This window comes from Thyridium curvatum, assembly GCF_004353045.1.
Source record: "Thyridium curvatum strain D216 chromosome Unknown NODE_5_length_802575_cov_81.998223, whole genome shotgun sequence".
NCBI lineage: Eukaryota > Fungi > Ascomycota > Sordariomycetes > Thyridiales > Thyridiaceae > Thyridium > Thyridium curvatum.
Genome location: NW_022156760.1, coordinates 210,756 through 232,341, shown reverse-complemented (window position 1 = coordinate 232,341; position 21,586 = coordinate 210,756). Strand labels below are relative to the sequence as shown.

The 21,586-nt window shown below is 54.8% G+C and overlaps 9 protein-coding genes across 9 annotated transcripts; 4 read left to right on the top strand and 5 right to left on the bottom strand.

Annotated features, from left to right (window-relative positions):
• Positions 1-278: 278 nt before the first annotated feature.
• E0L32_001297 (uncharacterized protein) lies at positions 279-1,541 on the bottom strand (the record flags this gene model as incomplete). The annotated part of the gene is made up of 1 exon (XM_031135361.1): positions 279-1,541. One exon carries the CDS (start codon positions 1,539-1,541, stop codon positions 279-281), a length of 1,263 nt encoding a protein of 420 aa, XP_030991811.1.
• A 998-nt stretch (positions 1,542-2,539) lies between these two features.
• E0L32_001296 (uncharacterized protein) lies at positions 2,540-4,273 on the bottom strand (the record flags this gene model as incomplete). Its single annotated transcript, XM_031135360.1, has 1 exon — positions 2,540-4,273. One exon carries the CDS (start codon positions 4,271-4,273, stop codon positions 2,540-2,542), a length of 1,734 nt encoding a protein of 577 aa, XP_030991810.1.
• Positions 4,274-5,597: 1,324 nt separating this feature from the next.
• On the bottom strand, positions 5,598-6,836 carry E0L32_001295 (uncharacterized protein; the record flags this gene model as incomplete). Its single annotated transcript, XM_031135359.1, has 1 exon — positions 5,598-6,836. The coding sequence occupies one exon, from the start codon at positions 6,834-6,836 to the stop codon at positions 5,598-5,600; it is 1,239 nt and encodes a 412-aa protein (XP_030991809.1).
• A 418-nt stretch (positions 6,837-7,254) lies between these two features.
• On the top strand, positions 7,255-9,934 carry E0L32_001294 (uncharacterized protein; the record flags this gene model as incomplete). Its single annotated transcript, XM_031135358.1, has 6 exons — positions 7,255-7,302; positions 7,353-7,385; positions 7,475-7,593; positions 7,663-8,536; positions 8,594-9,222; positions 9,280-9,934. The coding sequence occupies 6 exons, from the start codon at positions 7,255-7,257 to the stop codon at positions 9,932-9,934; spliced, it is 2,358 nt and encodes a 785-aa protein (XP_030991808.1).
• A 220-nt stretch (positions 9,935-10,154) lies between these two features.
• E0L32_001293 (uncharacterized protein) lies at positions 10,155-12,273 on the bottom strand (the record flags this gene model as incomplete). The annotated part of the gene is made up of 5 exons (XM_031135357.1): positions 10,155-10,850; positions 10,919-11,176; positions 11,231-11,747; positions 11,813-12,073; positions 12,140-12,273. 5 exons carry the CDS (start codon positions 12,271-12,273, stop codon positions 10,155-10,157), a joined length of 1,866 nt encoding a protein of 621 aa, XP_030991807.1.
• Positions 12,274-12,932: 659 nt separating this feature from the next.
• On the top strand, positions 12,933-15,985 carry E0L32_001292 (uncharacterized protein; the record flags this gene model as incomplete). Its single annotated transcript, XM_031135354.1, has 7 exons — positions 12,933-13,795; positions 13,865-14,008; positions 14,061-14,305; positions 14,687-14,835; positions 14,892-15,236; positions 15,286-15,832; positions 15,882-15,985. 7 exons carry the CDS (start codon positions 12,933-12,935, stop codon positions 15,983-15,985), a joined length of 2,397 nt encoding a protein of 798 aa, XP_030991806.1.
• A 597-nt stretch (positions 15,986-16,582) lies between these two features.
• E0L32_001291 (uncharacterized protein) lies at positions 16,583-18,190 on the top strand (the record flags this gene model as incomplete). Its single annotated transcript, XM_031135353.1, has 1 exon — positions 16,583-18,190. The coding sequence occupies one exon, from the start codon at positions 16,583-16,585 to the stop codon at positions 18,188-18,190; it is 1,608 nt and encodes a 535-aa protein (XP_030991805.1).
• Positions 18,191-18,464: 274 nt separating this feature from the next.
• Positions 18,465-18,911, bottom strand: E0L32_001290 (uncharacterized protein; the record flags this gene model as incomplete). Its single annotated transcript, XM_031135352.1, has 1 exon — positions 18,465-18,911. The coding sequence occupies one exon, from the start codon at positions 18,909-18,911 to the stop codon at positions 18,465-18,467; it is 447 nt and encodes a 148-aa protein (XP_030991804.1).
• A 983-nt stretch (positions 18,912-19,894) lies between these two features.
• E0L32_001289 (uncharacterized protein) lies at positions 19,895-21,571 on the top strand (the record flags this gene model as incomplete). The annotated part of the gene is made up of 2 exons (XM_031135351.1): positions 19,895-20,479; positions 20,543-21,571. The coding sequence occupies 2 exons, from the start codon at positions 19,895-19,897 to the stop codon at positions 21,569-21,571; spliced, it is 1,614 nt and encodes a 537-aa protein (XP_030991803.1).
• Positions 21,572-21,586: the final 15 nt, after the last annotated feature.

The window sequence follows — 21,586 nt, the reverse complement described above, 5'->3', positions numbered from 1 at the left end:
GGGTTGTACGAATAGCGAGACCAACATAATTAGCGACTGCTTTTGGTACGAATTGTATTTTCATCTGTGAAGATCATCAGAGCGGTTTCCGAAAGATGAGTACAATCTATACCGAGTGATCAATCATTGCAATGCCAAAAACCTGTGCTCAGGAACATTCTTTCTATTGCCCACGCTCAAATATCACAGCCAGGGCCTCGCGATTTTTATATCAAGTACAAATCTCCCGTCTATCACATGCAACATCACCAACAACCTTCGATGACGGCTCATCCACGTCACTCCCTAACAAACACACCCGCCATGCCCATACCGGTACCAATGCACATGCTCACGACACCGATCTCGGCCTGGTCCCTCTTGAGCCCGTGCATCAGCGTCGCCACCATGCGCGCGCCCGTCGCGCCGAGCGGGTGGCCCAGCGCGATGGCCCCGCCGTCGGGGTTGACCCGCCCCTGCTCCCACTCCTTCTCGAGACCCAGCTCGCGCGCGCAGTAGATGGCCTGGCTCGCGAACGCCTCGTTGATCTCCCAGCGGCCGACGTCGCGGCTCTCGAGCCCGAACATGCGCAGCACGCGCGGGATCGCGAGCGCCGGGCCGATGCCCATCTCGTCCGGGGCGCAGCCGGCGACGGCGTTGCCGAGGAACCGGCCCATGATGCTCGACGTCAGGCCGAGCTCCTCGGCCGTGCTGCGGCGCATGAGCAGCGCCGCCGCGGCGCCGTCCGACACCTGCGACGAGTTGCCCGCCGTGCTGGCGCCGTCGGGCTTGAACGCGGGCTTGAGCTTGGCGAGCCCCTCGAGCGTCGCGCCCTCGCGGATGCCGTCGTCGCGCGTCACCGTCACGGCCCGCTCCTCGCCCACCTTGTTCCCCTGCTTGTCGACCTCCTGGAAGCGCGTGTGCACGGGCACGATCTCGTCGTCGAAGCGGCCCTCGGCGCGCGCGGCCGCGGCACGGCGGTGGCTCTCGACGGCAAAGGCGTCCTGGTCGGCGCGCGAGACGCCGTACCGGCTCGCGACGTTCTCGCTCGTCAGGCCCATGGGCATGATGCAGTCGCGCGCGTCGCGCACGGGCGAGTCGCGCAGCTCGGGCCACAGGTCCACGGGGATGGCCTTGGAGCCGTAGTTGCGCGTCATGCTCTCCATGCCCGCGCCGATGCCGACGTCGATCATGCCCGCGCGGATCTCACCGGCCACGGCGCCGATGGCCTGCAGCGACGACGAGCACGCGCGGTTGACCGTGTGCAGGCTCGTGGCGTGCGTGTCGAAGCCGACGTGGTTGAGGGCCATGCGCGCCGCCTTGGAGCCGCCGAGCTCCGAGAGGACGACGCCGACGGCGACATCGTCGACCTTGGACGGCGGTAGGTTGGGGTTGGCGGCGAGGGTGGCGCGCAGGACCGTGGCCAGGAGCTCCTCCGGGTAGGCGTCCTTGAGCTGGCCACGGTAGGAGCGGCAGACCGGCGTGCGGAGGGCGGAGAGAATGACGACGTCGGACGGGCTCTTGGCCAGCACCGAGGCGAGACCCTTGGGGAGCGAGGTCATGGCTGTAATTGTGTGTGTAGAGCGAAGGAGTGCGTCAAGTGGAAGAGGCCGCCGGGGATCGAATCGGCGGCGATATCGGCAGTTGAAGTCCCGGCAGGAGGGCGTCGGGGTCGATGCTTAAGGAGTGAGGAGAGCTGGGAGTGATGGAGGGTGGATGCACGCAGCCTAGCTCAGGGAATCCCGCAGAAGGACAAGCCGTGGATTGATAGTACTTTTTGAGAAGAGAGAAAGGAAACAGAGAAAAGAAACAAAATCAATCCAGGTTCGAGCTCCCGAAGCTTTGAATCTTTTGTGAGTATTTCCCCAGTTCCTCCCAGCGTCTCAACCCCAGCTTAGCTAATTATTACAAGTAGGTAGCTTGTCGGCTAAGGGTAAGGGAACTTGTCGCCGCCAACTCATGGGCCAAGTGGGGCGGCGATAATTGTCGGGACTTGGAGCCGGGAGAAGCACGCGGGAGAAATACTCTTCCGCCTTTTTTGTTGGCCGGTGTCGGTGATGCTTCGAACACTGCCGGCTATGGTCACTCCAGAGATATTCATACAAAAAATAAAATAAAAATAAAAGCACATTGACAGTCACAAGAATCAAGATCAGAGAGCTTGTTTGTAGTTGAAGGTCGTTTCTTTCGATTCGCTTCATCTCATTCAGCTTCGTTGAGTGAGACGTGCTGGTTCGGGACTTCATCGGTCCACGGCCTCTTGATCTATGTACCTCTAGCTATGCTACTAAATTAAGTACTTGGAGTTCGAGTGGCTTTTCTCTCTGCGAGCCACAGAGAGGGAGCGAAACATATCAGCTCCTCATAATTTGCAAGGGTAAACACTCGCTATGATTCCTCTTCGAGTTCGTCGTGATCATGGAAAGGGCGCCTGACCAGACCGCCTTATGCGCAAAGCAACTCCAACCTTCCTTCATGTCTCAGACACCCTAAGCTCCATCACATTGAGCACAACTTCGTTTCGACTTTCGCACCACCCCGGCTCCTCAAGCACAAGGGTCTACTCATGACCATACTGGATGCCCAGACCGATCCGGGCCCCATCCCGCAGGCTACTGCCAACCACCCTCTGCTTCTTCGTCGGACTCGCCAATATCTCTCTCCTGGCGTCGACCACGCCCATGTCAGAGATGGGACCTCCACTGAACTTGCGCTTGTCTGAGGACATAGAGGCCTTGTTGACGCTGCCGAAGATCTTAGCCTGAAGTTTGGCGCTCTTCTCGGTCGGAACTGGCGTCACGTCACGAGAGCCACCCCGAGAGCTGGCAACCTCGAAACTCTCACGAGGGTCGCGTCGGAGCATCTGCGAAGCCGCTTGACTAGCTTGGCTCTCGTAGATCTCCTCCTCTTCTTCACTGGCGCGGCGAGCTCGGGAGCTGCGCGAGCCATGAGAGCCCTGCGAGTCAAAAGAGGATGTGGCGGCGGCGGCAGCGACCGACTCGAGAGCCTGGCGAGCGAGCTCTTCGTTATCATCGGCCGAGATGGTGCTCTCGCGGCTCTTGCGTCGTGAGCCACGTTGTCGAGTAGGTGTCTCCGGCACGTACTGTCTGCTGTACCGGTGAGGAGGCTCGGTCTGGGGTACAAGGTCGACCGACGGAAGCAGGCCTGCGTGGGGGCCTCGAGGTCGCGATGTTGGTGTGGTGGGAAGCGAGGAGAGCGACTGGGCCCCACGGGTATGCTTGGGGAAGTTGCGAGGTGCAGGACGGTGAGGGGTAGTCGGTGTTGAAGGCGCGCTGTTGTTCTCCTGGCTCATGACCTGAAGTATCATGGCGAGCCCACCGTCTCGCGCATCACGGTCGTGCGAGCGAGGCGTCTGCCGCGGGGTGACACGGTGCTGAACAGGAGTCGAAATGGTCTGAGATTTCGGTGTCATGGCAGTGTGGAAAATGCCGCCGGGGCTACAGAGCTGATGGAAATGCTCCCGGTTCTCGCGCAGACGATTCAGCAACATTTCCTTCTCTTCGGCCATGCCAATGATGGTTTCCTCCTTTTGCTGGATGACTTTCTTGGCCACCTTGAGCCTCTTGACAAGGGCATCGTTTTCTTCAACGAGTTCCTCGTACCACGATCTCAATTGATAGTATTTGGCTTGCATCGACTCCGAAACTGCACTAAGCTCGCGGCGAGCTTGCCTCGAGTGCTCCGAGGCGCGGAGGGCATCGACCTCACGGCGGGTCATTTCGTGTTCGACAGCAGCTCGCTTGGCATCGTCTTCGGCTTGCAAGTTCAGCAAGTTATACTGCAACTTGTGGTGCGCCGTCTCCATCTTGAGCTTGGCTTGCTCAGCGATACATGCCTGGAGCATGCCTCGAAGCTCTTCCGGCGACGCCTCGACGACTTGTGTCGGTGAGGGCGGCGCATACTCGGAAGCTGCTGCTGCGTCTCGGCGGAAGGTAGTATTCAGGCCGGTCACTGGCGGCGAGAGGATGGCAGATCGCTGCGAGCTGATTGCTGCCCCGTGGATCGGTCCGCCTCCATGGGTGGGCCCATTGTTGGGGACCTGGGACGAGGGTGGGGGAGTAAGAGAAGAGGGGATAATGGACGCCGGAATGCGCTCGTCTTGGTTCTCGGTCTTGAACGATTGGCCGGGCTCAATGGGCGACGCGGGCGCTTCTGTAGAGGGGAGGGTGACTTGTGAGGAAGTGACGGCGTTGTCCTGGTTCAGCGGAGTCGTCGGCCGTTGATCGATGACGCCGTTGGGCTGCCGGGCAGCGGTCTCGGTATCGGAAGACATGCTGGGCTAGTCTGGAAGCAGCGAGTGCGACACACAGAGAGAGAAACGATATGCGCAGAGAGGAGGTGCCTGGCGCGCGAGTGGGCGATGCGCAACTCGCTGGCGTCAATCTAGCTGGCAGGAAGCACGAGGTTTCCAGCCTAAGCAGGTCTGGAGGAATGGCGAGCAGCGTCGGATGGACAGGACAGGCAGTCTCGCGTGGCAGGAAGAATGGTGATGGCAGATGGTATGCGGCAGGAGACAGGAGAAATGAGAGGGGAGGAAAGAAGAGGGGTTTTATGGAGGCGGGAGAGAATGGGCAGGAGATCGCGAGAGTGGCTGCTTGCCTCTTCTTTTCTGCCCTCGACTGCGACGCTTTGACGGCTGTTTGTGACGAGATTAGGTGGATGGCGGGCGGTGGGTTTGAGGGAAGCGACGGCTAGTTACGACGACTGGGTGGTTTGTGGTTGCCGTGCGAGACGGCTCGAAAGCTGAGTGGCTGGCGCGCCTCCCTTGAGAATTTCGAGCCAGCAAGCCCAATCCGCCAGGGCGCCAATGAGCGGTGGCTGGACGACCAGCGTTTTGCCCGAACAGGTTAGGTCCGGCTGATACTGCCCACTCCCACCGCCTCACATCTCCACCTTCCACGCTGGACTTTGGTGACCAGATCACGTGCGCCTACCCGATTGCACAGTGTACACCACAGCGCTGGCTCCTGTTCCACTGCCAGTCCATTCTGTCAGGGGGTTGGTCGACTACAATTTGCAGAAGCTACCGCTGAAGCACCCACTAGAGCTAACCTCTGTTCACAACTAGCCGCCCCCACGCTCCAGACGACGAACCGGCCCGTTGGCATTCCAGACAACAATAATTGGGCTCGACATTCCTCGGTGTTGATCCTGCTTTAATTTAGGAAGACTCCGGCATCTGGATTTTCTTTTGGGACAGCGTGCCCGGCACGTTTTCAGCTAATTTCAGGGTTTTCATGTTTCAGTCTAGGCTTCGGTTCTAGTCCATTCGTCGGGAACCAAACAGCGGTCAGTCTGTCTGCTAACCACTAGATAGGTATGCGCCCCTTTGCGAGACCAGAGGCGCCCCGTCCCAAACCACATCCGATATGACGTAGCCTCGAGGTTCTCCGGCCTTCAAAGACTTCTCTTAGTGGCGGCTCGTGGGCCTCAAGTCCCCTGCGATGCCTTCAGAATGTCTCACCAGGTCCACCGAGCTGAACAGCCGGGACCAGAAACAGGGTCATAAGGAGCAGTATCCAGACCCTTGACTCCATCAACGCCATTCCTCGGAGATGCTTCCTAGTCTTCCTTATTCTTGCCTCTTTCGCAACTACCTATTGGGTCGTGCTTGTACTCGAAACCTCGCAGAAGGCCTTGTACATCTCCAGCTCCCCGTCGCCCTGTGAACAGACCGCACATTCTGCAGAGGCACCAATGAAGAAGACGTATCCTTCCTTGAGCTTCAATGCCGTAGATCCCACGCTGATAGTCCCCATTCCACGCGTCACTATGATGATGCTAGGTCCGTTGAGCGGTGAGAAAGTTACGGCCGCACCGTTGGCCTTCAAAACGCAGCGCGCCACGGCAAACTCGCCAATAGGGGGGTCGTAGAGCGTTGCGAACGATCCACTCTTACGACCTTTCGCGTTGAAACCTACATCGTCATAGTCGGTGGGATCCATCTGCTGTTCAGCGAAAGGCGTGCAGTTGTAAGTCAGCATATCTACCAGTGTCGGCACATCCTTGAATCTTGCTGTGAACCCTGCCCGCACCACATTGTCCGAAGTCGCCATGCACTCGGCGATGTCGCCGGATATGTAAGCGTGAATATCGTCAGCTCGGAGAAAGATAGCTTCTCCGGGGGCAAGGGTAACATAGTTGGTAAAGAATAGCACAAAAAGTCCCCGGTCAGCCCCGTATTGATCGTAGAGTCGACTGACTAGCTCGGAGAGTACCTCGCCTGATGTGGCAGCGACGCCACCGTCAGTAAAGCGGTCGCCATCACTCCTGGCTGACATTACTAAAGACTCTGATGCTGACTGAACTTGATCTTCGTCTGCATTCATGACTTTGGCAAAGATCTTCCGCAGTGCTTGTTTACCCTGCTGCTTTGCCTCGTCCGTGCCGTTGCTGCTGCAGGTGGTGGCTATCCTCTGGAATGTAGTGGCTTCCTCCTGGCCAACTAAGCTTCTCAGGGCCGGCACATGCTCAAGAAAATGAGAAATCTCATCCAAAGGTCGGAATCCGCAAAGAGCCTCGAATGGCGTTATTGCAATAGCCATCTCCGGTTTGTGGTTGTCATCGGGATAGTTGACCGGATCTGAAGCGTGCAACTGCTTGGCCAACGCCTTGTCCGGATGGGCTTGTATCGATAAAGACAAATTTCCAAAGCAGAGCTTCATTTGTGTGGACGTTTCGACGAGACTTACCTCAGCATAAGGTTGATCGGACTGGATTAGAAAACCAGCAGGTGCAGTTGCTGCTGCATACCTTGCTGCACAAGAGTCGATTCCCTTTTTGCCCCAATCATAAGAGTTCACTCCACAACGAAGTTGAATAAGTGAATGTGGCATTTTGCATGGAGTGAGATCCTGGCTCCTTTCACTACTGTTTTTAACCGAAAGGGAATTGTGCTCGAATCAAGCTCCAACATAGACAAGCGGACAAAAAGAACAGTATCAACTTGGGCAACTAACCGTGTTTTCACCTGGCAAATGGGTGTAGGCACACCAAGTAGTCTATTGCGATGCAGGCTTGCATGCATGCACTCTTGACGGTGGTCAGCCGAACCGCAGAAACGGGCCCCGGGCGCCGAGCCCCGGCTTCGGGTGGGTCGGTTCAGGGGCATTCCCATCGACTCCGCGTTTTGCCCCGCACGGCCTTCTCGCCTCGGGGATTGATCATTGCTCCGCCAACATCTCACTCCTTAGTCTCTGATCCAATCTTCGACAAAGGTAGGCCAAGTACGTTACCGTGCCTCTTCTCAGCAAGATGACCTCTGTAGCGAGCAGCCCGGATTCAGAGCATAGGAGTGTCAAGGTAAGTCAGCACGGCGGAAGAGCTCGTCTTAGATGACCAACGCCGTCCAGATCTTTTCTTCGCATGATCCAGCATGCGACCAGGTGAGCAAAAGCTGGTCCTCTCCGCCCGCAGTCCCCAGCTTTTGTGGAATTGGGCCAAGAGCCACCCATGACGCTAAGAATTAGCGCAGTGCAGGATCAAGAAGATTGGTTGCGGCCGTGAGCTGCCGGCCTGCTCCAACTGTGTCAAGGCCGGCGTCGAATGTGTGAGGTCCAACAAAGGCAAGAGGCCGAACCAGACAAATAAACTGTAGGGCACGGTCTATCCCTAATCGTGCGTCCACTTTTGCCGTCCCCAAAGCTGACGCGTAGTGCACAGAGTCAACGACTTTGAGCAGTTCGGTAATCGACTCGGAAGCCTCGAAAAGAATGTATTGCTCATCCACGAGCGACTGGACGAGTTTCTCAAGGGCCTGCCGAGTCAGCAGCACGGCACGCCTACCGACGATGGGCAAGACAGCCGCAGAAGGGCAACATTGGCGCCGGCATCCGCCATGCACAAGGCAATCGTGACTAGCCCAATGGGATGTGAGGATTTCGCACCGCCCGACGACGACCTGTCCCCGGATGCGATTGGCAGTACCCAGCACTACTCCGGCGGCAGTTCGTTGATGTCGTTGTTCGAGGACGCCGATGAGAAAATCAACAAGAATCTGGAGGCCTTCAGGCCCAAAGCTTCTGTTCGAGATATCCTTGCCCGGAGTCAACGGCCTCAGCCGTCGCCTCCACCGCCACCTTTGCTAGATGGCTTTATGGCCTTCAAGGCCGAGGTGTACCAAGGGCTGTCGCTCTCTGCGCATGCATTCCATCTTGATCTTTCCAACGATGGCGCTGCACTGCAGCTCCCTCCAAGACGGCTACTCGAGCCCATCATCGAACCCTACTTCCGACACGTTGCACCAGTTACCCCAGTGGTCGCCCGGAAACCGTGTGTGGAGGCTATCGACAGGCATTACTCGTCTGAAGCATCAGATCAAGACCTAGAGCCGGCATGGATCATACTATTCAACTACATGATTCTAGTTTGCTTTGTCGGACAATACATGCCCCTTGATAGGCCAAGCAGCGACCTCGACATCGTGTCCGTCACCCAGTTCGAGAAGCCATTTATAGTCAACGTTCGTCGTGCATTTTCGGGGCTTGACAGACTCCTCGCGCCGAAGCTTGTCAACCTCCAAGCACTAGTAGCTCTGGTAGGAACAAATGGACGTCATCACCCTGATCAATCATTCTAACTTGACTGTTGATAGACATACATCTCTCAGAAATATTTCTCAGAGCACGTTACGCAATACCTTCTCAACCAAGCCTGTTTCGTGGGCAAGGCTCTCGGTCTACACAGGAGATACTCGCGCGAGCAACTGACGGCCGACGAACACGACGAGAGGAGGCGGGTCTTTTGGTGCTTGTTCATCACTGATAAGGACGTTTCCCTACTGCTCGGTACTCCGCCAAATCTTCACCACTACGACTGCGACGTCACGTATCCACGGCAGATCACTCACGACTTTCGCCGCCGCATTGACTCGAGTTTGATCCTGGGCAAGGTGTACATCCTTCTCTACTCGCCAGCCGCAAGCCGCACGCTGGCACAGAAATTGGAGGACAGCATTGATGAGCTCCTGGATGATATCGACGGGTTCCAGCGAAATGTAGAGGACGTCGCCTCCAATGAAACAGATTTGAATCGACGAGCATGGCAGTACCTGATGCTCGAGCAAACGCACACCCTCCATCACGCGCGCGTCATGGTGCTGCGCCGTAGCTCCAGACCGGCTCTCTACGCACTCCGACTTGCCGAGGCGAGACAAGCTATCCAGACAATGGCTAGGGTTCACATTGCTAGAACGACAGTAGGCGGCTTCATGGTTCTAAGACGGTAACCCTACTTCTTCCGCCGAAGCTTGATTGTACAAGTGCTGACTTTCTGAGATAGTCCGTTTCAATGGCGGCCCTTTGTGTCCTTCTTCGAACTTCTCCCCAAGATCTTCACCTACCCTATCATGAATGAGCAACTGAGCGACCTGACTCTTCTCCAAGAGCTGGTGGATGTTCTTCGTATTGTCGCACCTGCGGACGGCCCCTTTTCGTACTGCGGAAAGCTGCTCCGCATCGCCGCGGGCTGCGTGACCATCGCGAGCGAGTTCTCCCAGCTGTGCCTGCGTCATCAGAACGTTGACAGCACGAGACTCACCCAGACCGTGACCAGCCCGGAGTCGCATAGAAAACGCAAGACAAGCCCGGGGGGTATTCCGGGTAGTGCCCAGGCAAGCAAGATCCGGAGCGCTGGACCCCATGGCCAACATCACGCTGATCACGGGGTATCCAACGCTGAACACGGAGTGTCCATCCCACTCGTTGGAGGACACGTGGTAGGGCCGAGCTCGATGGTCAGCACGGGGCTGCCGACCGAGTTCACGCCGCCAGCAGATGCCATGGGTATTTCTGGGACAGGATTTGATATGTTTGAAGGCAATAGCCTGACGGACATGTTCCCTGGCTGGCCCAGGCCCAATTCGGACAACTTATCATTTCTGAGCGAAGGGTTCTTTTGGGGAGATGACGACGGGTTCAATTCTCGGCAGGTTTGACGGAGAGCGACATACATACGGAACAGGGGGATTGGATGGTAAAAGCTTTAGTTTAATTAATAATGCCCCCTGATGACAGGAATATTTTACATCCCACTGGCATTAATACATGGTCAGAAAGAGATCAAAATGATTTAATAATCCCCCACAACATTCCACTGATTCTTCTATGTTTCGAGTTGGGCCTCCCAACACTTGGGGCCTCCCGTTCCGACAGATATTAGGATGAGTCAACGTGGTCAAGATGGTACAGAGGCTCCAGGCGCGCAGTCTTGTCAAACATGAAGTAGCGGCGCACAAAGTACGGCGCCGCCTTGCGGATCTGGTGGCGTATGAAAGTCCGCGTGGGCACGCCAAAAACGTAGTCGAGCTCCTCAAGGGTGCGCTTCTTGGTCTCGGGCACGAAGAAGAAAATGAGGAACCAACAGAGGACGTTCAGTCCCGCGTAGAAGCCAAACGCCCCCTTGACGGTAAAGGCAGCCGCGATGCGGAAATAAGTCAGCGACAGGATGAAGCCCCAGAAGTTGATGCTGGCCACGGCCCAGCTCATGCCCACCTCGCGATGCGAGAGCGGGAAGACCTCGGCGCTGTAGGTGAAGGGCACCGGCCCGGCTCCGGGGGAGTAGCAGATGGAGAACAGGTAGATGAAGAAGGCGATGAGTCCCAGGTGCGCATTGCTGCTCTCTGGCACATAGAAGCACATAGCCGTCGCGATGAGCATTACTGCCATGAGAGGGAAGGTGGCGAGTAGTAGGCTGCGACGTCCGAACTGGTCAATCAACTTGACGGCCGGGAATGCAAATATAAAGTTGATGGCGCCGAAGCCGAAGGAGAAGAAGAGTGCTGCCAGTGCCGATGCCCCCGCCGAGCTGAAGACGGAGGAGCTGTAGTAGCTGATGATATTGATGCCGCACATCTGAGGTTTGGGTTTCAGCTAATTAGTCTATTTCATCGGTGACATGGCTGCGTGGCAAATTTACATACCTGCTGAGACATCATGACGATGAAGGATGCCAGAGTTGCCCGGCGATTACGCGGCACAGTGAAAAGCTCCGTGAATCTCTTCAGGTAGTTGCTAGTACGCTTCACAAGCGTGGCCTCGACCTCGAGCTGTGCATGCATGTAGTAGAGATCGCGCGCAGCTTGGAGAGGGGTCTTCCGAAGACGGCAGAGTGACTTGTATGCGTCCCCGACACGACCCTTCTTCATGTACCAGCGTGGAGACTCAGGGCAACAGTAAATCTGTTTGGGGACAGTTAGCTATTTCTCCGTCCCATCTGAATAAAAAGCACTTACAAAAGCAGCTAAAGGCACCGCGGGAAGGAATGCCGAGGCGAGCTGGAATCTCCAAGCAAGATCTCCTACACGGTAGAACACCAGGTTGGCAGCGAATCCCAACATGATGCCCATGGCTGTGTACATCTGCCACGACATGACCAGACCACCACGGATGTAGTGAGGCGAGTTCTCGGCCGCGAACACGGGGATGATGGAGGCCTTACACCCCCAGCCGATGCCGAGAAGCAGTCGGCACACAAACAGCTGCTCCCAATTCTGGCAAAATGCTTGGCAGAGAACTGGAAAGATGCAAAAGATTGCCGAGAAGAAGATGGTCCCTCGCCGGCCGACGTAGTTGTTGATGGGATCCGAGAGCCAACAGCCGAGAAAAGGCGCGCTGATGTGCGGCGAGCCGTTGACGAGACCGAGCAGCCATTGGTTGCGCTCGAAGTTGGGCGTGCCGGCGGCAGGGTTGATGCCAAACTCCTTGGGGAACGAAAGATTGGCACCATTGGCGCCTGTCTGGTCCCAACCTCTATGTGCAAGAAAGAAGGCTGCGTCAGTGCCTGAGTCAGAGTGAATACAGCCATGGTAACCTACTGGACGGCGGCTCCAATGGAGCAGAGCACGATCGTCATGTAGAGACCCTTCGTTTGTCTCCATTTGTGCTCGCGCTCATAGCGTAAGGCCTCGAGGTCTGCTTCATCGAGCTCAGGAATGCTCTCAAAGTCGTGGTTCTGGGCAATGAGGGCGCCCTTGCGCAGCAGAGTAAGGGTGTCTTCCATGCCAGTGCCTTGCGCAAAAGCGTCAACTTCCTTCAGCAGCTGCTCCTTAGTAAGATGAGCGAGGGGGTTCTGGATGCTGTAATATCATCGAATTAGTGTCATTGTCATTGACTTGTTCACGACACATGCAACGAATACCCACGCGGCTGAGATGTTGTGGTTGATGTCCACATGTTGCTTCTTCTCGAGCTTCGGCTTCTCATCTGCGACCGTGGGGCTGTTGCCATCATCGTCTACCTGATCGATGGCCATCTTGTTCTCCGTTCTGCCGTCCATATGTTCGATATGCTATGATAATGGTAGAAACACGCGCCCCTCAGAGATATGTGCCTGCAGTGATCAGGTCGTGATATGACATGGTGGAGAAATATAAACAAAGCGGATAGCCTGGAAAGCAGCTCCCTCGCCTTGCAGGGGAGCAGTCTGGCACGTTGATGATTATCGGGGTCCACGGATGACGGCGTCCAGGGCCCCGACTACCACCTTACATGTATGTTGTGAAGGATGTGGCAGTCTTAGCGAGATGGCGACCCCGCTTTCCGAACTGGGAGCCATCCTGACAGCTTGAGGTGTGTGAAGTTTCGCTTTTTGCAACTACTACATGTTTCCTCAAGATTTTCTCTATGAGCCTGGGAGATAGAGCCTTCGCAGAAGTTCAGCTTGGTGACGGATAGCCAGTTGTACCCCGCATCCCGCATTACCCCAACCGGCGCCGTCATCCATCGTGCCGTGCTTGGCGTGCCCATGAGACTAGCTCTCCGGGCGCCGGGCTCCGTACTCCGTGCGTCAACCGTCACAAAGAACACAACGAGCATAACGTGACGAGCTGTATAACTCAGCGTTTACGTGTGCTCTTAAGACGTAACCCGGACCAGTGCCAAGAGCCGCTTTTGTGGCAGAAGTCCTAACCTGTTCCAGCGGAGAGGACGAAAGAAATGGCACATGGCAACGGAATTGACGCTGCAGGTGCCCCCGGCCCGGTATTCAACGTGCTCTTTGTGGGCGCCGGCGGCATCGTGTTTGGTAACGACTGGGTGCGGTGGAATCACAGTGCTCACCTCGAGCGGATTCTTGGCCGTCGGCTACGAGTTGTAGGAATCGTCGATCCTAGTCGCGAACGGTTCGAATGGGTAATGCCCCGGAAGGAAGCCTCACTGGCCAAAGAATGCTATGCTGCGACACAGCACTACATCTCGGTGCAACAGGCAGCCGATGACCGCAAGGCCACTGACGAGGACTCAAAGACTGGCCCTGTTCACCTTATCATGTTGGCGTCGCCGCCGCAATTCCGGGGCACGACATTGCCGGGGGCGGATCTGGAGAAACAGCTAGTTGCCGCCTTTGGGTCTGGCCCGGCGATCTTTGCCGAGAAGCCAGTTACGACCGGGTCAGCCGATGAGGCCTACGCAGTGGCGCGTAGCTTGAGCGCATCCGGCAACCTCGTCGGTGTAGGTTACATGCTGCGCTATCTCAAGGTGGTGCAGAAGGCAGCACGAATCATCCGCGATAACAATCTAGTTGTCATGAGCGTGACAGCGCGTTATGTGACGGCTTACGCAAAAATGCGAAAGGCAGAGTGGTGGAACAAGGAAACACAAGGAGGACCGATTGTCGAGCAGGCCACGCACTTCTGCGACCTTTGTCGCTATCTCGGCGGCGAGGTGGTCATGGATTCTGTCCGGGCCACTGCTTTAGAACACGATGAAAAGGCAGGCAAACTGAGTCATTTCACGGATGCGATCCAGGAAGATACGATACCAGCTGCGAAAAGAATTCCCAGAGTCACTTCTGCCTTCTGGTAAGTCATTGGTCGAGCTCCCCGTATGCGCACAACTAGTTCGTCGAGCTCATCACAATCATGCTTCAGGAAATATGACAGCGGTGCAATAGGAAGTCTCAATCATATCATCGCTCTCCACGGTATCACCTACTCGAACGAGATCGACGTGGTTGCCGATGGATACCAGATGAGGCTCGTGGATCTATACAATGAACCAAAGCTGTTTGTCAGGTACGGCAGAACAATAGGACGTGGCCGCAAGACAAAGCTAATTGCAAGTCAGATATCCGAGCAATGAGAAAGAGGCGGAATACTACTATTCAGGTGACGATCCATTCTACAACGAGCTGGCCGCTATTTGCTGCGCCCAAGATAGGAAGATCAACGCAGGGGAGACCAGGCCGGCAACCAACAACGTACAGGACGGAGCGAATGTTGAAGGTGATGACCTTCTCCCGAACCGGATCCTGAGCTCATTTGAGGACGCAACGAAGACATATGAATTCAGTTGGAAAATCAGGCTAGAAAGTGAGAAGAATAGACTCTAGATGAAGAGATAGCGAGATCGATTTCCTATACATTTTTGGAGAAAAATAGAAGCAACAAAAATCTGCTCAAAGAAACACCAGGTCAGTCTATCTATGATGGTGAAGAGGATTTACTATTCGAACATACTGTAGTCGACTGGATTGGGATTTAGGTGCAGTTTCAAAAGGGCGCGTGCTGTAGTGGGAAGGGCGTGGGCTCCACACTCACAGTTCAAATAGTGAACAAAGTCAATTCCTCGATGTATGATCACTCGACCTTTCTCTACCTAGTTGAAACCTGTATTTGACACCCTACTCCTGGTTGTGACATCGCGATTGACTAGGCTTCCTTGAATCTTCCGACCTGACTACGTTATGGCAGTCGACGAGCCAATGCATGCCCCTGACAAACAGAAGTGTTTGACGGAAGACTGCCAGAATGAGGCTGGCACCTTACAATGTCCTACCTGCCTAAAGTTGGGCATCAAGAGCAGCTACTTCTGCTCTCAAGATTGCTTCAAGAAGAACTGGGTATGTAGGGTATTCTCCTTCATATGCGCCATTCGCTGACTACCTCAAATGCAAAGAATGAACACAAAGCTTTGCACAAGACGGGAACTGCTGAGCTCTACAACCCTTACCCGACTTATGCGTTCACCGGATCCACGAGACCTGTACATCCACTCTCTGCAAGACGCACCGTACCCAAGTCTATTCCCCACCCCGAATATGCCAAGAGCGGCATTCCCAGCGGTGAACGGTACCTCAATAGGTCGAAAGTTGACCTCCTGGACGCCAAGGGCCAAGAGGCAATGCGCAAGGTCAGCAGACTAGCACGAGAGGTGTTGGATATCGTTGCAGCAGAGATAAGACCCGGTGTGACTACCGACTACCTTGATGAGGTCTGCCACAAAGCATGCCTAGAGCGGGACGTGAGTTCTCAACACTCTCCAAGCATATTCGTCATCCTTACCTTGGCAGTCATATCCCTCTCCATTGAACTACAACTTCTTTCCCAAGTCTATATGCACCTCTGTCAACGAGGTCATATGCCATGGTATACCTGATCAGAGGAAATTAGAGGATGGAGACATCATCAATCTCGATGTCACATTATACCACGAAGGGTATCACTCTGACCTCAACGCAGCATATTATGTGGGTGACAAGGCAAAGGCAGACCCAGACTCAGTCCGGGTAGTGGAAACCGCGAGGGAATGCTTGGATGAGGCAATCAAGCTGGTGAAACCGGGCACACCCTTACGCGAGATCGGTAACGCCGTCGAGAAATATGCCAAGTCCAAGGGATGCTCCGTCGTGAGGACCTGGGGTGGTCATGGTATCAATTCTACCTTTCATGCTTCACCCTTCGTACCGCATTATGCAAAGAACAAGGCCGTGGGTGTGTGCAAACCTGGCATGACCTTTACGATTGAGCCGGCTATCGCATTAGGGAAGTATCGGGATATAACCTGGCCAGACAATTGGACCAACACTACCATTGATGGTAAAAGGGCTGCTCAATTTGGTACGTCACGTTCTTCTCAATACTTACTCTAATGCTGACAATTGTACAGAGCACACTTTGCTAGTCACGGAAACGGGAGTGGAAGTTTTGACAGCACCTACTGAGAAGTCACCTGGAGGGCCGGTCCCCATGCCAGTAGCAAGTTGCTCATGATTAGTTATTGCAGAAAGGCACTGTATCTCAGGGCTCTGGAAATCCCTGTCAAGGATGGGTTTATGCTTGAGGTCTGGTTTTGGCTAGCCTGAGTCATCCAGCTCCTAGACACGGTTGTGTCTGAGAATATGCTCTTTGGGCTATTCTGTTACAATCATTTATACGTGAAACATTCCAGTACTTTGACAGGCGCTTCAATTTAGACTTGACATGTGACAGCTTCAACCCTTTGGTTATGGCAAGAATTGAACCAGATAAACATGGGTCCGGAGGTCGGGCGCCGTCCCCGAGTGTGCGGCGCGGAACCCCCACGCCGAAATGTCCTACTGCAGTCGGGAAAGAAACCGACCACATACTACTCGAAACGACAATTTATCCACATAGCGGCGTGGGACCATGGATCCATGCTCCCGGATATTGGTATTCGTCGGTCTGAACTTTAACCCAATAAGGACAGACGCTGTCCCCGTCTTCACGGCTGCTGATCTGACCACCTGGTGTATTTAAATCGCTGTATAACCATCGGGAGGAGAACAGATCTCGTCTCATCCCCGACCTCAGCTTACTGTCATTACTAATCATCATCCCGAAGTCACGATGGCGCCATCATCTCGCCCCAACATCCTCTTCGTCATGGCGGACGATCACGCCGCCAAGAGTATATCTGCATATGGCGCTGGCATTAACCATACGCCGCACCTGGACCGCTTGGCGAAGGAAGGCATGCTGTTCAACCACTGCTACGTCACGAACAGTATCTGTACCCCCTCCCGGGCGACCATCCTCACCGGCACTCACAATCATGTAAACGATGTGATGACGCTCGACAGCGAGCTCAACAATCGACTACCAAACGTGGCCAAGGCCATGAGAACTGGAGGATATGCTACCGCCATGTACGGAAAGTGGCATTTAGGAGAGGGAATACGACACGAGCCGACCGGTTTTGATGACTGGGCGGTGATCCCGGGCCAGGGCGAGTATTGGGATCCAGCCTTTATTACCGAGTCCGGCACGAGCAACATCCCAGGGTATGCGACGGACATCATTACCGACAAGAGCCTGGACTTTATCAAAAAGACCCGCGAGGCGGACCCATCCAGGCCCTTCTTTGTCATGTGCCAGCACAAGGCACCCCATCGGAGCTGGGAGTGTGACGACAAGCACAAAGAGCTCTACAAGGACCCGATCCGACTACCGGATACCTTCACAGACGACTACAAGAATCGCGCGCGGGCAGCCAAGATAGCCAAGATGCGTATCGCAGATGACCTGACCTACTTCGACTTGGGTCTCGTCCAGCCCGACGGTGGCTCGCGGCACGGCCTTGGGGACAAGATGGTGAACACTTGGTTCTTTACAGACCGCAAGATTCTCGTGCCTGAGGACATCACTAAGCTCAAGCTCATCGACAAAGAAGACGGTACGGTCTTTACGTTCAAGACGGAGGGCGAATTGACAGAGTTCAAGTTCCAGCGCTATATGCAACGGTACCTCCGTACTATTCAAAGCATTGACGACAACATGGGTCGGATGCTTGACTATTTGGAGGCCGAAGGAATAGCAGACAATACAGTTGTTATCTATACCAGTGATCAGGGATTCTTCCTTGGTGAGCACGGCTGGTTTGATAAGCGCTTTATGTACGAAGAAAGCTTTCAGATGCCATTCCTCATCCGATATCCGAAAGAAATCGGAAAGGGGACGGTCTGCAATGATATCATCAGCAATGTTGATTTTGCACCAACATTCCTGGATCTCGCGGGGCTGAAAGTGCCGTCGTATATGCAGGGCGTTTCGTTTAGACAGCTCTTAAACGGAAACACCCCGGCAGGATGGCAGCAGGTCGCATACCACCGGTATTGGATGCACAATGATATCATACACTGCGCATATGCGCATTATGGGATCAGAAACCAGAGATACAAGTTGATCTATTGGTACAATGAGGACTTTGGCATCGAGGGTGCCAGGCCGGCTGACGCCGATCACAAGGAGTGGGAGTTGTTCGACTGCCAAGAAGACCCATTGGAGCTGTTCAACTGCTATCACGACGCCAAGTATGCCGATGTTGTCAAAGAGATGATGGCACTGCTGGAAGACAAGATGGTCGAGATCGGAGACGTTCCCGTACACTTTGGTCACTGGACCAAGTCTAAACGTCCCCGGCAGGTGGAGGAGGCTGGATTTTCTTGCAAATATTAAGGGGCGTCTGTTTCACTACATATATTTCGTTTTTCTACAAAATGGAGTTGGTCGAGAATCAGATATCCCGTATCAAGAGACTTCTAAGCTTCCGTTGCGTGTCCCTGCCTCAACAAAGGTTGAAGAAATGTATCGATAGATCCATGAAGTCAGTCTGACTCCGGCCTGCAACGCACACATAAAGGAAAACCAGTTCGATCGATTTTGTCACCCTCCTGGCATTTTGTCCGCGAAGATTCCATACCCGATTTCCACGCCTTCTTCCATGAATCATTCAACTGATCTTCATGTACTTCGCCGCAAATTCCAATGCAGCCGTGTATCCGTATACCCCCATCCCGCAGACCACGGCCACCGCTTTGTCCTGGAAGTAGCTATGATGCCGGAAGGTCTCACGAGCATGCACATTAGAAACGTGCAGTTCCACGAAGGGGATCGCCACTCCTAGAAGAGCATCTCGTATGGCGACGCTTGTGTGGGTGAAGGCTCCAGGGTTGATGATGATGGCATCGACGCCTTCTGTGCGGGCTTGCTGGATCCGGTCGATGATGGCGCCTTCCCAATTCGATTGGAAGGCATCGAGACTGACATCGAGGTCGACAGCTTGTTTTTGGGCAGCGTCTACCACGTCTTGAAGTGTGGTATTACCGTAGATATGCGGCTCACGAGTGCCCAGGAGGTTCAGATTCGGGCCATTGATGAGAAGAATCTTGCGACCCATGATGAGATGCGAGTCTTTTACCTAAGGGAGGACTGAGTCAGAAGAACAGATATGAAGCCTAGATTTCGAACCACGAGTTGACGAAGCCTGGACTGTATATGAGAGAGCAAAGCGCATTACCGGAATGCTTGAAAGTGATGGTGGGTGGATCCGGATAAGGCTTTACCCGCCGGGCGGGCGGTGCCATTTGCTCGGTCCAGTCCGCTATCATCAGGCCAACACCGGATTCCCCGGCGAGAGCAGGCAGCCGTCACACAACGACGTGTACTACGAGAATCCGCATGTGTGCTTCTCGCTGGCCGTCAACGGCGTGCCCGTTGACTGCTCGCCCGAAAGTGGCTCCATCAAGGGGTGGCCAAACTACACGGCGGACCAAGGACGGATCGTGCTCAACCTCATTTATTTCACGGACTGGTACCGGTGCACAATGCACACAAGTTCTCGAGCTTCACACCGGCGTCGCTCGAGGGCCGGAAGCTCTTCCTTGATCGCCGACGAATTTGTCGACGACGGCGAGCTGGACCACCTGGACATTGTGGCACACGCGGTTTTGGGCAGGATGATAAGCGAGAGGAGCGATCGTCGCCTTTCTTTAATTGTTTCTCACAGGTTCATGCGAATTCTGGTCGGACCTAGGAGAGACTAGACAGGGATGGCTAATGCGAAGGGCCCGGCCATCGCGGACGGATTTTTAAAAATCGTGGTAATACCAAGTGGTCGCAGGATAGCATTTCGGTCTCGCCGTACTCGTACTCGGGTCCAGGACAGCGTTCCTGCAGATCCCAACAAGAGTGAGCCGGTCGGATTGAAGTATCAGGTGGCCACTTGCTCTTCACATCTTCACGTGCGACCTCGGAGGCGCGTCCTGTCTGATGCTTTGGTCGTACAAATCCGACCTACAAGACAAGACATTCGAAAAGGGTCGTGGGCAACTTCGTGGGTGTGACAGCAGATTGTTGTGGACTCTCGCAGCGAAAACGAAAATGCGTCCGTGGTATCATTCCGGGACCGGCCTGCTCTTGGCGCTGTTCACGACGACAAGCGTGACCGCTGCCGTCTCATCAGAGACACTTGCTGCGTGCGTGAAGCTCTTTGAGGCCTACCCAAAGCAGCTGGTCTGGGATCCGCTTGGTCCCAAGGGCATAGCTACGGTCTTGAATGCGAGCATCTACCAGTCGGCTAACACCGAGTACTGGAATGCCGAGAGCTCCAACAACCGTGCTGCTTGCCTGTTCCTGCCCGGCAATGCCCACGATGTCTCGTTCGCGGTCAAGACCCTCAATGCGCACCCGACTGTGGCGTTCGCGCTGAAGAGCGGTGGCCACAATCCCAATCTGGGCTTCTCCAGTGTCGACGAGGGCGTTCTCATCTCCTTCCGGCCCAATTCGCAGTACGCCATCCCCGCGGCGGACCAGGAGACTGTCGAGGTCGGTGCTGGTGCAAAATGGGAGGACGTCTACGCTGTGCTGCAGCCGCTGAACAAAGCGGCAGTGGGTGGCCGCCTGGGTGATATCGGCGTCACTGGCTTTACCATTGGAGGCGGCCTTTCATATCTCTCATCTCAATATGTAAGTATCTGAAAGCTTCGATGGATTGCAATATCAAAGCTGAACGCAGCGACGTACATGTAGGGGATGGCTTGCGACAATGTGGTCAATTTCGAATGTGTTCTGGCTAATGGCACCATCGTCAATGCCAATGCCACCTCTCATCCGGAACTGTTCTTCGCCCTTCGTGGAGGTGGAAACCAATATGCCGTAATCACCAAGATGACTCTCAAGACTCACAACATCGGTACTGAGGGCATGGTCTGGGGCGGCACCCGCTTCTACACCGCCGATAAGCATCCCGCTGTTCTCTCTGCCGTTTCGAACTTCACCGCCAACAACAAGGACCCAAAGGCAGCCCTGATTCCTACGTTCAACTTTATTGGAGCCGCCGGGATCGACGTTCCAGCTATCGTTGTCTTCTATTTCTATGACGCAGCGCAGCCAGCGGCTGGTATCTTCGATGAACTGGACGCGATTCATGAGCTATCAGACGGTGTGAAGACTCTCACGTACGAAGACTTGACCAAAGAGAACAACTCTGGCAAGATTGAGGTCCTGCGCTTCCAGATCCGAATGAACACCTTCCCCAACATGCCGATGCCGAAGATGTCAACATTCCTGAACGACCACTTCACTACTGTCGAGAAGGCAACCGCGACTGGTTCCTTGCTTGACCCTCTCGACCTCAGGCTGTTCACCTTTACCGTCCAGCCCATGTCTCATTTGATTGCTCAGGCCTCTCAAAACGCAGGCAGCAACGCCCTCGGGCTTGATCCCACTGCGGGCGATCGGGTGTGGATGGAGTACGATATCGCATGGCTAAGCCCGTTATGCGATGAGCATTGCCCAGGCTTTGTTCGCACAATCTCTGATTCGCTTCACAATATGCATGAAAAGAACTACCCAGGAGTCTATCCGACCAACTACAAGAGCGGCAACCTGAAGGATGTCAGTTACAAGCCAATCTTCATGAACGACGCCATGTATGACCAGAGAGTGCTCCAAAGCTATGGGGAGGAGACATACCAGCGACTAAAGGCGACACATTCGGCGTATGACCTAGCCGGTTTCTTTGCTACGAGGCAGAAAGGATTTGGGTTCACAAATTGACAGTCACGGCTAGAG